Source organism: Phyllopteryx taeniolatus, chromosome 12 (assembly GCF_024500385.1).
Source record: "Phyllopteryx taeniolatus isolate TA_2022b chromosome 12, UOR_Ptae_1.2, whole genome shotgun sequence".
NCBI classification, from domain to species: Eukaryota; Metazoa; Chordata; class Actinopteri; order Syngnathiformes; family Syngnathidae; genus Phyllopteryx; species Phyllopteryx taeniolatus.
This window is the reverse complement of record NC_084513.1, coordinates 3,159,325-3,172,662: the sequence shown is the minus strand read 5'-3', so window position 1 is coordinate 3,172,662 and position 13,338 is coordinate 3,159,325. Positions and strand designations below refer to the sequence as shown.

The 13,338-nt window shown below is 46.0% G+C and overlaps 1 protein-coding gene and 1 long non-coding RNA gene across 10 annotated transcripts in view; one reads left to right on the top strand and one right to left on the bottom strand.

Moving 5' to 3' along the window:
* LOC133486532 (uncharacterized) overlaps positions 1-6,170 on the top strand; it is a 34,779-nt gene extending 28,609 nt beyond the window's left edge. Inside the window, exons 2-3 of the long non-coding RNA XR_009791055.1 lie at positions 4,734-4,790; positions 4,885-6,170. This is a non-coding gene — a long non-coding RNA (uncharacterized LOC133486532). The remainder of the gene's footprint in view (positions 1-4,733; positions 4,791-4,884) is intronic.
* Positions 1-13,338, bottom strand: part of ttn.2 (titin, tandem duplicate 2) — a 258,645-nt gene that overhangs the window by 163,362 nt on the left and 81,945 nt on the right. For all 9 annotated transcript variants that reach the window (XM_061791839.1, XM_061791840.1, XM_061791846.1 and 6 more), the window contains exons 69-81: positions 12,646-12,927; positions 11,564-11,842; positions 11,065-11,352; positions 10,584-10,874; positions 9,654-9,944; positions 7,506-7,793; positions 7,021-7,311; positions 6,145-6,435; positions 2,113-2,400; positions 1,464-1,568; positions 832-1,117; positions 568-751; positions 403-486 (exon numbers count right to left, since the gene is read on the bottom strand). In XM_061791839.1, the coding sequence (XP_061647823.1) occupies positions 403-486; positions 568-751; positions 832-1,117; positions 1,464-1,568; positions 2,113-2,400; positions 6,145-6,435; positions 7,021-7,311; positions 7,506-7,793; positions 9,654-9,944; positions 10,584-10,874; positions 11,065-11,352; positions 11,564-11,842; positions 12,646-12,927 (3,248 nt within the window). The remainder of the gene's footprint in view (positions 1-402; positions 487-567; positions 752-831; positions 1,118-1,463; positions 1,569-2,112; positions 2,401-6,144; positions 6,436-7,020; positions 7,312-7,505; positions 7,794-9,653; positions 9,945-10,583; positions 10,875-11,064; positions 11,353-11,563; positions 11,843-12,645; positions 12,928-13,338) is intronic.

Here is a 13,338-nt window from a genome sequence, read left to right as displayed (position 1 = left end):
GTGGACGGGAGTATAGACTATGAACTATGGATCGATCACATATGTCCTTCAGAACCGTCATGGGCTCAATGACTGACAAGAGGACATTGCAGAATTCGTTTGGACTACAGACTATAGGCTATGCACTATGAACTATGGGCTGTGGACTATGTCCTACAGAGTGTGGACTACAGACTAAGAATTATAAACTGTAGACTATGATCTATGGTGTGTGGTCTATGAACTGTGGGATGTGTGCTTTGGACTGTGGGCTATGGACTATGGATTATAGACTACGGATAGTGGGCTGTGAACTATGAACTATGGACTGTAGACTGTGGACTAATGACTATAAACTAAGGACTTTGGACGACTGACTGTGGGCTATGAACTGTGGACTAAAGACTATGGACTACTACTGACCTCTGTCCGCTCCATCCTCTTCTGCAGGTCAGCCACCAGCCTGGCCATGTCCTCATCCACCTCTCTGGGTGTACGTTCCAGTTCCTATCAACCACAAGGGCCACAATCACCACTTACACGTGGACCGATGTAGGCAGTAGATGACATGCGGGCGGTGTCTCTTACTGGTCTTCCAGTTTCCTCCCCCTTCTCCTGCTTGAGCTGCTCAATGGCCTGCAGGAGGCCCCGGTAGTCAGTGATGCCATACATGCGGGCGTACTTCTCGTATTCCTTGGGGTCCACGTTTCTCAGCAGCTCTACGATGTCAATATCCTTCTCTGCCTCGGGACTCTTCTGCTTGGATGGTGTCCTGGGGACACATAGAAGGTTCAGGTTAAAACAGTGGAGTTCTCAGTCCCGAACGGGGGCACCGCCGGCCCACTGACTGACTTCTTAAGCTTGGCTCTCAGGTCTCCTTCAAGCTGGGCGGCCGCCTTTTTCTCATCTACATGGAGGTCTGCAGCGCATTCAATCTCGCCATGCTTGTTGGAGGCCACGCAGCGGTACTGGCCCGAGTCCGACTTGGTTACCTCCCTGATCTCCAGTTTGGATTCCTGGCCCATCTGCTCTATAGAGACGCGTCCACCTTGGGTCAGCTGTCGCCACTTGCCCTTCATCCACTTGACGCTAGGGATGGGCTCGCCACCCACCTTGGCAATGAAGGTGGCAGCACCCTCTGCGGGGACACCACAGGGTCTGTGAAATACTTCTAGTTGTCGTGTTCATTTCTATTGTGAAGGAGTGTTCTAATCATGCATTGCCTCATTGTAAGCCATACTGTGTACTGTAGACTGTGCATATGCAAGTGCCCGTTTTATTAGTTATTATGTTAATTTTTATTGCTGAAGGTGCTGGTTATCATGAATAATTTTAGGAGGAGCAATTTTATTAATCATGTGTGGTCTACATTGTGCGGGTGCCCATGCATGTTGTGGACTTTTTGGTTGACTCTCAAGATAATTTCAAGTGGCTGGAAATGGCCTGGCCCTGAAAGAGGAAGAAGAGGAGGGCGGGTGTCTCACTCTCGGTGACATGTATGCTCTTGGGCTCCTCTAAGAAGAAAAGCTGGTCCAGCTTCTTGGCTGGAACGGTCTCTCCGGCAACGTCGGAAGGTGCAGCTTCTTTTTCTTCAATGACAAAAACAACAAACAACATAAATGTTAAGACCAGAGATGACTGACGACGGGTCGCCTGTGACAGTCACTTTAACACGGCATGAACTACTGTATAACCTTTTTTCTTCTCTTCCTTCTTCTCATTCCATGAACAAAAAGGCAACTAACATAAGCCAAGCCCAAAGACTAAAGACGAGTGCCGATTGATTTTAGCACATGACTCGTGATTAGAGGAGGCACAGTTTCTTTCTAGTCAATGACTAAAATGAAAAACACTTAATGACTGGCGAGCGAGTATGGGTCCTGTCTTTTGCCCCTCATGGTGATTTTATCACAGTATTAACCCTAAAAACTATTATTTATCGACAAAAACAGGATAAGCAGGTATCAAAAGACGTGATGACTGCCGAGTGTTCGCCTGAGCATCTCTTTACCCCTGATGGTGACTTTAGCGTGGCAGTCTTGATTAGCAGTTGGCACAGCTTCTTTCTCTTTAATAATACAAATGACAAATAACCTAAGCAGTAATCAGGGGACAAGTGATGATCTCTTTTACCTTTGACAGTGACTTTAGCGCGGCACAGCTCGCTTCCAGCATTGTTGGTCGCCTTGCAGATGTAGTCGCCGGCATCGTGACGGGTCGCCGCGCCGATCTCCAGGCAGGCCGTCCCGTCAGAGAAGCTGATGGCGGAGGTTGCGGATGGCATCAGCTCTTTTCGATCTTTCATCCACTGGATCATGAGAGGAGGTGAGCCGCGGACGTGGCAGCGCAGACTCAGACGCTCGCCCACGGTCACAGATGTCGCTTTCAGAGGGACGTCGAACACTGGATGCGACTGAGCCTCTACAAGGAGGAGTTGGGGGAGGCAAACATGTTATATAATTTGCCATGCTATCAAATATGCTAACAAAGTTAAATTGTTAGCAATGCGAGTGAACATGTTAACAAATATTAAATGTTAACCATGTAATATAAACATGCTAATAAATTGCTTCCGGGATTGGTCACGTGACGTACGCAACCATCATGGCGAAATTAATGTCACATCTATCCCCTCACGTGACCAAACTGGAAGCATACGCAGGGAGTCTGCAAACCTGTTTTTAGCATACTCCCTGTGTATATTGCAGTTGCTGACATGATAGTTTGAACGTTTTAGCAAGTTCAGGTACAAACTATCATGCCAGCAACCCGCAGTATACACACAGAGTCTGCGAACCTGTTTTCCGGTTTTGGTCACGTGATGTACGTAACCATCTCGGGGGTAGGCGTGATGTTAATTTTGGTCGTCAGCAGAGGGTGATAATGGCTAAAATGGCCGTACCCTGAGTTTTTTGGAGATTGATGAACTATTCTGTTTAATTATTATTCCATGAATGCAATGTACCACAATAACGTGTTCCAATCCGTGGTGGCACGTAGAAAATATTGCACACCAAAAAAATATTTTTTAACAAAACAAATTGGTAACCATGTTATTAAACATGGATCACAAAGCTAAAAAAATAAACACTAATAGTAACATTTTATTAGCTTTACTGGTGAATACTAATGAAGACACTAATTAAAATGTTACCCATGCTATGAAACCTACGAATAAGCTAAAATGTCAGCAATTAGCTATAATGTTGACATCCGAACAGAGCTATAAGGTTAGTCGTTCTATTTAAAAAAAATGATAGCCATGCTATTAAACACACTAGTAAATGCATTTTAGTCGCTATACTTGGGAAAATGCTAACAAAGTTAAAACATAGAATGCTTGCCATTCTAGTGAACACGTTAACAAAGCTAAAACTATAGATACAGTATACTAATAATGCTATTAAACACACAAATTGAGGTAAAATGTTAGCAATGCTATAAAACACGTTAATAATAAGATTTTATTCGCTAAACTAGGGAAAATAGTAGCAAAGTTAACACATGATGCCTATTAGTAAATAGTACAGTCTGAAATATGCTTACATAAATGGCAAAAAGGTTAGCGGTGCTATTTAATTTATTCCCTGCCAATGCTGTCTAAAGACATCATTCAGAATCGAGCTATTCCCTGCCAATGCCGTCTAAAGACGTCAGCAGCATTTTTTAACGGGGATGGGTGGGGGAGGGTCTTGCGCAGTTTATGTGTGATCATCAAGCCTCTGGATAACTGCAATGAGGAATGGCAGCCTATAGAGGGCAACAATGCCTTGAGGTGAACATCCCTCCCTCAGATTGAAGAAGAAGATGAAGAAGGAGGAGGTCGAGTGGAGGAGACAATGAGAAGAAGCAAGCATAATGGCAGAAAAGAGAGAAGACAAAATGAAAAAAAATCTAAAAAAAAAAAAAAAGCTTTCGGTACTGGAAACTTATTGTGCCAAGGCAAGAAAAATATTCCTGACAGGAATGACTGGTAAATGGACTGCACTCACAGTATATAGCGCTCACAAATTCCTTGTGTGTTTTGGACATACTTGGCAAATAAAGATGATTCTGATTCTGAGCTACACAATCACAGTGCCCAGACCACTTTACAAAGCCTCACATTCACCCACTCACACACACATTCATACTGCAATGGGCGACTGCTGCCATGCCCACTGGGAGAAAACTCGGAAGTGTCCTTGGGCAAGACACTGAACCCGAGTTTGCTCAGGTTCAGTGTCTTGCCCAAGGACACTTCCACATACGGCCAGTTGTAGCCGGGATTTGAACCAATGACCCTTCGGTCACTGGATGACCCACTCTACCTACTGAGCCAAAGCAGCCCAATGATGAATTACACCTTAGATCATGCGGGGGGATAAAGGATGACGCTCCAAGACGATCCCTTTGCACCAAAGCTATCGCCAAAAATCGTCAGATGAGTGAACTCTTTTTGGATCCCCTGGCAACCAGCCAAGCTTATCCCGAGCTTCCTCCAGATAATAATTGAGACGAAGGTAACACATTTTCAGCTAGCATTAACACTCTCCTTCAATCCTTGTTACATGAACATAATTTAGTCCCACTAGTTCACATTACTATGTAACATCGGTTGCCAGTTTTCAATTTTACATTTCCAGCTCGTCCATCTTGCAGTAATGCAAAACCTGTGAGTGGAATGTCTTTTAGGATTTCAACGAAGAAAAGTAAAACACGTCATCAAAAAAAAAGTATTCTCCAGTAATCATATGTATTTTTTTAAATTACAGGTTATGCATCCAGCAGACGTTCGACTGCCATTGCAGTACACAGTGCAAACAAAAAAAGTAATTGAAAGCTTTTTTTTCCCCCTCCATGTCCCACTACAGCAATTTCAAGAATGTATTTTAATAGTAATAGTTATATTTCTAAACTGCACAGGTTGTGCTTCGAGCAGAAGTAGGGACTGGCACAACCATACAAGATCCCATTCACCGCCATCAAAGAATCAAATCCAGATGCGGGTAAAACCTTGCAAGGTTTTATGCGGCAGGTAATAAAAACCTGGACTATTGAACAAACGGTAGAGGAAGAGGATGAGGAGGAAGAAAGTGCAGGTGTGGGAGCCCCATTTGTCCATGCATGTAAATTCTGTACATAGTTTTACTTGTAAATCAATTATTTTTCTGTCAAAAGTACTTTCTCAGTGTTTTTTTATGTTCAGATGTTTGAGATTTTCACTCAAGAAAAATAGTATTGGTGTCAAAGTAATTGTTCTGCTTTATCTGTTTCCTCAGGTTTTTTCCTTCAGAAACAGATTTGGCTGAAACTAGCCTATATATTTACTGCTGATTACTAAGGAATAGTATATGCTAGAGACAAAAAAAAATTTATGCTGAAAGAAGAAAGTCTGATCTTCCTTTTGGTGGTTTTGGTGTTTACATACTCATAATACACAATATTCTGTGGGGCTTCAAAAATGAGTAAAGACTGGCACTCTGGAGGTTCCCTGCTCAGGGAACGGTTGGCAGTGAATGAGTTAACATGCTAACAAAGATAAAAAGTTAGCCTTACTAGTCAACACGTTAATAAATACATTTTATTAGCTAGAGTATATTGGTGGAGAATGCTCACAAAGGTAAGATGTTAGCCATGCTAGTGAACTTGCGATTAAACACAAAACATTAGCCATGCTAGTGAAAATGTTAAAAAACATATCTGTGACGTGTTATTAGGATTCCCACATGGTTTTCAGGCGGGACACACCCTGCTGCAATATTATTGGCTCCAGGACATGCGCCGCTGCACTATGATTGGCTGCTTTATCCCAGTACAATATGCCCTACTGCCTCCAGACGGGAAAAGAAGTATGTGACTTAAGTGTGGGGGCTTTAATACGTTTCCCACTAACACAGCCTAATTCTAACCTTAACCCATCCTCAACCACCGTAAACCCCAACCCTAGCCCTAAACCTAACTATAACAAACATTTTTTCTCTTTCGTTTTTATTTCGCACAAATGTGATACATTTTTGGATTGGTCATCTCGTTACAGCTGCGTAGCCTGCCCTTTCTGCGACGCATAAGCCAATCATGTTGGAAAGAAGCATGTCCTGCCTGGAAACTATAGTATGTGGGAATCCTAATCAGGTAGTAGTGACTGTTAACACTTCCTCCATTTTGTGGTAAGGGTTAACTGACCGGAGATTTTGAGGATGATGTCACACTCGGTCTTTCCAGCCTCATTGGTCGCTTGGCAGCTATATCGTCCACTGTGCTCGCGCCGGCTGCTCTTGATACAAAGTACGGCCAAGTTACTTTTGAAACTTAGGTCATAATCGTCAGAGCTCGAGATGTCGGCGCCGTCCTTCAGCCAGAGAATGGACATGGGCTGGGACCCGGACACCCGGGCCTCCATCTTCACCAGGCGGCCCTCGGCGTCCTCCAACTGCTCAGATGGCTTTTTGGTGAATACCGGAGGGTTCTTGCGCTCTAGGAACGAGACATGGGCAACGAGTCATGAGACGCAAAGACCATCGGGGGGGGGGGGGGGGGGGGGGGGGACGACTGTGAGGCACAAGGACCAGGGGGACAGGATGCAAAGATCAGGGATGGGATGACAAGATTTAGGAGACCGGAAACCAAGACCACGGGGACAGGACACAATGATGAGCGGTGTGGAACACAAGGACCAGGCAAACAAAACGCAAAGACCAGAAGACGGTGCACAATGACCAGGAAAGCAGATAGATCAGGCGGACAGGATGCAGGGGCAAGGGCTACAAAGATGAGGGATCAGGACACAAAAATTAGGAGGGCGGGATACAAAGACTGTGTGGGGCAGGAGACAAAGACAAGGGGAATCAGATACAAAAACCAGAAGGATAGGAAGAAAAGAACAAAGGAGCAGGACAGAAAGCCAAAGGGAGTGATATGCACAAAGATGACAGTGGGTGTGACACGAAGACCAGGGGGTTGCAATACAAAGACACAGAGGATGGAATCCAAAAAACAAGGGGATGGGACTCAAAGATGAGGGGAGCAGGGACTCAAACACCAGGGACTAGTTTCTGAAACCTTTGACTGTGACATCACAGGAGCAGGAGTCCTTCCCAACATCGTTAGCGACCTGGCAGGAGTATATTCCCGTGTCGCCTTTGTCTGCCTTGACAATGCTGAGCTGGGCTGTGTTGTCCTCCATGCGGATCTTGTAGTTCCCGCCGCTCCGGATATCCTTGTGGTCCTTGGACCAGGTCACCTTCATCGGGGCCGAACCAGTCAGGTGACACTCCAGCTCCATGCTGTCACCCACCGTTACCGAATGTGCTGCCAACAACTTCCTGTCAAAGACTGGTGGGTAACGGGGCTCTGCGGTGAGAGGGAGGATTTTTATTTTTTTTAATTTGTAGATTTTAGTTGTGTTTCTTTTGATTGTTTGCAGTGGTGGTTGTTATGAATAACCAGCGAAAGGAGGGACGGCATATTCAAATGACACCTGATCGGATGTCACAGGGCCTTTAATTAATTTTTTTGTACTTTGTAGATTATTTCCTGCCACCGACCTAGCAGGGTGAGCTTGGCTCTGCACGATGCGGACCCGACGCTGTTGGTGGCAACACAGGCGTATTCCCCGGCGTGCATCATCTCGCTGCGGTTAATTGTCAGCATGGCTGTGTTGTCACGGTAGACCGCTGAGAATTCGTCCCCATCCTGCACCGGCTCGCCATCCTTCAACCAGGAAACGTCCAGGGGAGACGAGCCAGCCACACGGCACTCAAAGCAGACCGCGGAGCCCAACGTCTGCTGAAGACTCATGATCTTCTTCAGAAAGCTCGGCGGAGTCTTGGCCTCTGAGGAAGGGAAGAGAGCGTCAGTCGGGGCGACTGATCCTTTCATGCGTTAGACAACAACTTTTGACTAGCTGTTCAATGCATTTTTTACATATAAAACAAATAAAAACAGAAGCGCTTTTTGAATAGCTGCCCACTGTCGTGACTGATGTGCAACCTTGACTTGGCAACTCATCCACTACGGTGACTGTGGCATGTTACGGTGTAATTGACCTTGCACGTTAAAGCGACACGTGGAGGCGGCGGTTCCAATCTTGTTCTAGGCCTTGCAGGTGTGCTTGCCCACGTCAGCCTTGATGGCCTTGCTGAGTTTGAGGCAAGCCACACCTTTTCCGTACTCCAGCATTCAAGTGGCACTGGAGCGCACCTTGTAACCTTACATGTTATGCATCCAGCAGACGTTCGACTCCCATTCCAGTACGCATTGCAAACAAAAAAGGTAATTGAATTTTTTTTTTTTTCTCCACATCCCACTACAGCAATTTCAACAATGTATTTTTATAGTAATAGTTATTTTTCTAAACTGAACAGGTTGTGCTTTTAGCTGAAGTAGGGACTGGTTTCAAGGACAATGGCAATCACACAAGATCCCATTCACCGTCACCAAAGAATAAAATCCAGATGTGGGTAAAACCTTGCAAGATTTTATGTGCAAGGTAATGAAAACCTGGACTAATGAACAAACGGTAGAGGAGGAGGATGAGGAGGAAGAAAGTGCAGGTGTGGGAGCCCCATTTGTCCATGCATTTTTGTGTAATATAAATTCTGTACATAGTTATACTTGTAAATAAAAAAAAATTCTGTCAAAACTACTTTCTCAGTGTTGTTTTATGTTCAGATGTTTGAGATTTTCACTAAAGAAAAAAATATTGGTGTCAAAGTCATTGTTCTGCTTTATCTGTCTGCTTTCACACACAAAAATATGTATATTTTTAAAAAAGTTGTTTTCTCAGTTTTTTTCTTCAGAAACAGATTTGGCTGAAACGAGCCTATATTTGACTGCTGATCACTAAAGAACAGTATATGCTAGAGACAAAAAAAAATTCTGATGAAAGAAGAGTCTGATCTTTCTTTTGGTGGTTTTGGTGTTTACATACTCACAATACACAATAAATATTCTGTGGGGCTTGAAAAATGCCAGGCAGTCTGGAGGTTCCCTGCTCAGGGAACGGCTGCCATTGAATGAGTTAACATGCTAACAAAGATAAAAAGTTAGCCATACTAGTCAACATGGTAATAAATAAATTTTATTAGCAAGAGTATATTGGTGGAGAATGCTCACAAAGGTAAGACGTTAGCCATGCTAGTGAACTTGCTATTAAACACAAAACATTAGCCATGCTAGTGAACATGTTAAAAAACATATCTGTGACGTGTTATTAGGATTCCCACATGGTTTTCAGGCGGGACACGCCCTGCTCCAATATTGTTGGCTCCAGGACATGCGCCGCTGCACTATGATTGGCTGCTTTATCCCAGTACAATATGCCCTACTGCATCCAGACGGGAAAAGAAGTATGTGACTTAAGTGTGGGGGCTTTAATAAGTTTCCCACTAACACAGCCTAATCCTAACTTTAACCCATCCTCAACCACCATAAGCCCCAACCCGAGCCCTAAACCTAACCATAACCAACTTTTTTTCTCTTTCGTTTTTATTTCATACAAATGTGATACATGTTTGGATTGGTTATCTCGTTACATCTGCGTAGCCTGCCCTTCCTGCGACGCAAAAGCCAATCATGTTGCAAAGAAGCGTGTCCTGCCTGGAAACGACAGTATGTGGGAATCCTAATCAGGCAGTAGTGACTATTTAATTGCTGTTAACACTTCCTCCATTTTGTGGCAAGGGTTAACTGACCGGAGATTTTGAGGCTGATGTCACACTCGGCCTTTCCTGCCTCATTGGTCGCTTGGCAGCTATATCGTCCACTGTGCTCGCGCCGGCTGCTCTTGATACAAAGCACGGCCAAGTTACTCTTGAAGCTTAGGTCATAATCGTCAGAGCTCGAGATGTCGGCGCCGTCCTTCAGCCAGAGAACGGACATGGGCTGGGACCCGGACACCCGGGCCTCCATCTTCACCAGGCGGCCCTCGGCATCCTCCAACTCCTCAGATGGCTTTTTGGTGAATATCGGAGGGTTCTTGCGCTCTAGGAACGAGACAGGGGCAGCGAGTTATGAGACGCAAAGACCATGCGGTGGGGGGGAGCCACAAGGACCACGGGGACAGGATGCAAAGATCAGGGGGATGGGATGCCAAGACTTAGGAGACCGGAAACCAAGACCACGGGTACAGGACACAATGATGAGTGATGTGGAACACAAGGACCAGGCAAACAAAACGCAAAGACCAGAAGACGGTGCACAATGACCAGGAAAGCAGATAGATCAGGCGGACAGGAGGCAGGGGCAAGGGCTACAAAGATGAGGGATCAGGACACAAAAACTAGGAGGGCGGGATACAAAGACTGTGTGGGGCAGGAGACAAAGACAAGGGGAATCAGACACAAAAACCAGAGGGATAGGAAGCAAAGATCAAACGAGCAGGACAGAAAACCAAAGGGGGTGATATGCACAAAGACGACAGTGGGTGTGACACAAAGACCAGGGGGTTGTGATACAAAGACACAGAGGATGGAGTCCAAAAACCAACGGGATGGGACTCGAAGATGAGGGGAGCAGGGACACAAACACCAGGGAATGGGATGCAAAGACCAGAGGCCACAAAGTCAAGGGGGGCAGGTATACAACGACCAGTGGGACAGGACACAAAGACTAGTTTCTGAAACCTTTGACTGTGACATCACAGGAGCAGGAGTCCTTCCCAACATCGTTAGCGACCTGGCAGGAGTATATTCCCGTGTCGCCTTTGTCTGCCTTGATGATGCTGAGCTGGGCTGTGTTGTCCTCCATGCGGATCTTGTAGTTCCCGCCGCTGCGGATATCCTTGTGATCCTTGGACCAGGTCACCTTCATCGGGGCCGAACCAGTCAGGTGACACTCCAGCTCCATGCTGTCACCCACCGTCACCGAATGTGCTGCCAACAACTTCCTGTCAAAGACTGGTGGGTAACGGGGCTCTGCAGTGAGAGGGAGGATTTTTTTTTTGAATTTGTAGATTTTAGTTGTGTTTCTTTTGATTGTTTGCAGTGGTGGTTGTTATGAATAACCAACGAAAGGACGGACGGCATATTCAAATGACACCTGATCGGATGTCACAGGGCCTTTAATTAATTTTTTGTACTTTGTAGATTATTTCCTGCCACCGACCTAGCAGGGTGAGCTTGGCTCTGCACGATGTGGACCCGACGCTGTTGGTGGCAACACAGGCGTATTCCCCGGCATGCCTCATCTCGCTGCGGTTAATTGTCAGCTTGGCTGTGTTGTCATGGTAGAGCGCTGAGAATTCGTCCCCGTCCTGCACCGGCTCGCCATCCTTCAGCCAGGAAACGTTCAGGGGAGACGAGCCAGCCACACGGCACTCAAAGCGGACTGCGGAACCCAAGGTCTGCTGAAGGCTCATGATCTTCTTCGGAAAGCTCGGCGGAGTCTTGGCCTCTGAGGAAGGGAAGAGAGCGTCAGTCGGGGCGACTGATCCTTTCATGCGTTAGACAACAACTTTTGACTAGCTGTTAAATGCATCTTTGACATAAAAAACAAATTCAAACGAGCGCTTTTTGAATAGCTGCCCACTGTCGTGACAGATGTGCAACCTTGACTTGGCAACTCATCCACTGTGGTGACTGTGGCATGTTACGGTGTAATTGACCTTGCACGTTGAGGCGACACGTGGAGGCGGCGGTTCCGATCTTGTTCTCGGCCTTGCAGGTGTACTCGCCCACGTCAGCCTTGGTGGCCTTGCTGAGTTTGAGGCAGGCCACACCTTTGCCGTACTCCAGCCTACAAGTGGCGCTGGAGCGCACCTTGCCGTCACCCTTGAACCACGACACTTTGATCTCGGGGGTGCCCGCCACGTGACACTTGAGGCAGACAGCGTCCCCAGACGTCACCTCCATGGGCTCCAGGGGCTCAAGGAAGTATGGCGGCTCTGCAGGGAAAAGACAGAGGTGGCGAGAAAATCAAGACTCTATCCCCACCAAAGCCGTGCTTTGTCTGGTCCCTCATCTAGGACCTGTTTGCCATGGGTGACCCTGCCAGGGGCATGAAGCCCCAGACAATTTAGCTGCTAGGATCATTGGGACACACAAACTCCTCCACCACGATAAGGTGACGGCTCAAGGAGAGGTTGAAATAAACCATATTTTATTTTTCTAATGAGGAAGGGTTCCATGAATGCGCGGAGTTCCTCCAAAAAGTTTAAGAACCACTGGTTTAACATTTTAAATCACCTACTCATGCCTGGAGAGTGAGACGCAATGAATGCTGGGATGCGGCGTTAGTGTAGCAAGTTAGCAACAGAGCTAACCCAACACCCGGCCGTCACCCACATGTCAAAATACCAAACACTATGGGGTTATATGGCACGAGAGACATTTTAATATAATACCATGAATCACATCGTAATATAATCACACAGCACTACTCTATGCGAGTTGCACGGCTGGGTCGGGCTGGCGAGACACAGTTTTATGTCTGATTTCTTCAATCCACGCTCTTTTCGTTGAGTTAAGAGAAATAAACGCCTCAAAACATGCATCGCATATTGTACTGATGGAAATTGAGGTAGGTCGCTAAAGACCTCATTTTAAGTCACATTTGGCGATGCGATACAGGATATTTCAGACCGTGCCAGGGATTACTGTACACTTGATAGTTTGGACTTAATTGGTGTGAGGATTATGAGGGGGTCCTGGGAAAAACGTTTTACTGCCTGGAACATACTGTACTTACCCAAGATGGTGACAGTAGCCTTGCATTCATCCTTGCCAGCGTCGTTGGCCACGCAGCAGGTGTACTTTCCGGCGGCGTCCTTGTCGTCTGTGCTCAGACACTCCAGGATGCAGGTGCTCTCCGTGGTGCTCAGGTTGTATTTGTACGATGCAAACACCGGCTGCTCCTCCTTGAACCAGCTCACCGAGATCTTGGGCGTTCCAGCGTATGAACACTCTAGCCTCAGAGGTTGGCCTTTCTCCACCGACACGTCCTTCAGCTTTTTCACAAACAAAGCTGGCTCTGGAAGAGGGAAGCAAGTGACAGGTTGTCAGTCACAATCCACTCGTTTCGTGGCAACACACAACTAGACGCACATATAGATGCAAAACTCCATTTGTAGCATGAATTTAAATCAAAGAGAATGATACACACAACTCTGTGTAACACACACATATAGCCGCAAAACTCCATTTGTAACATGTCTTCAAAAGACATACAAAGTGATACAGATGACACACAACTCCCTTTACAACGTAACTTTAAACATCAAAGATTTTTGGTTGATGGTTTTATATATTTGTTTAAATTAAACGCACAATCCCATTCGTAACATGACTTTAAACATCAAACAAAGTGAGACAGACGCGTCTAGATGCACAACTTAGTCATGGGAATTTAAACATCAAAGACACGGGTGGCACACAACTCCCT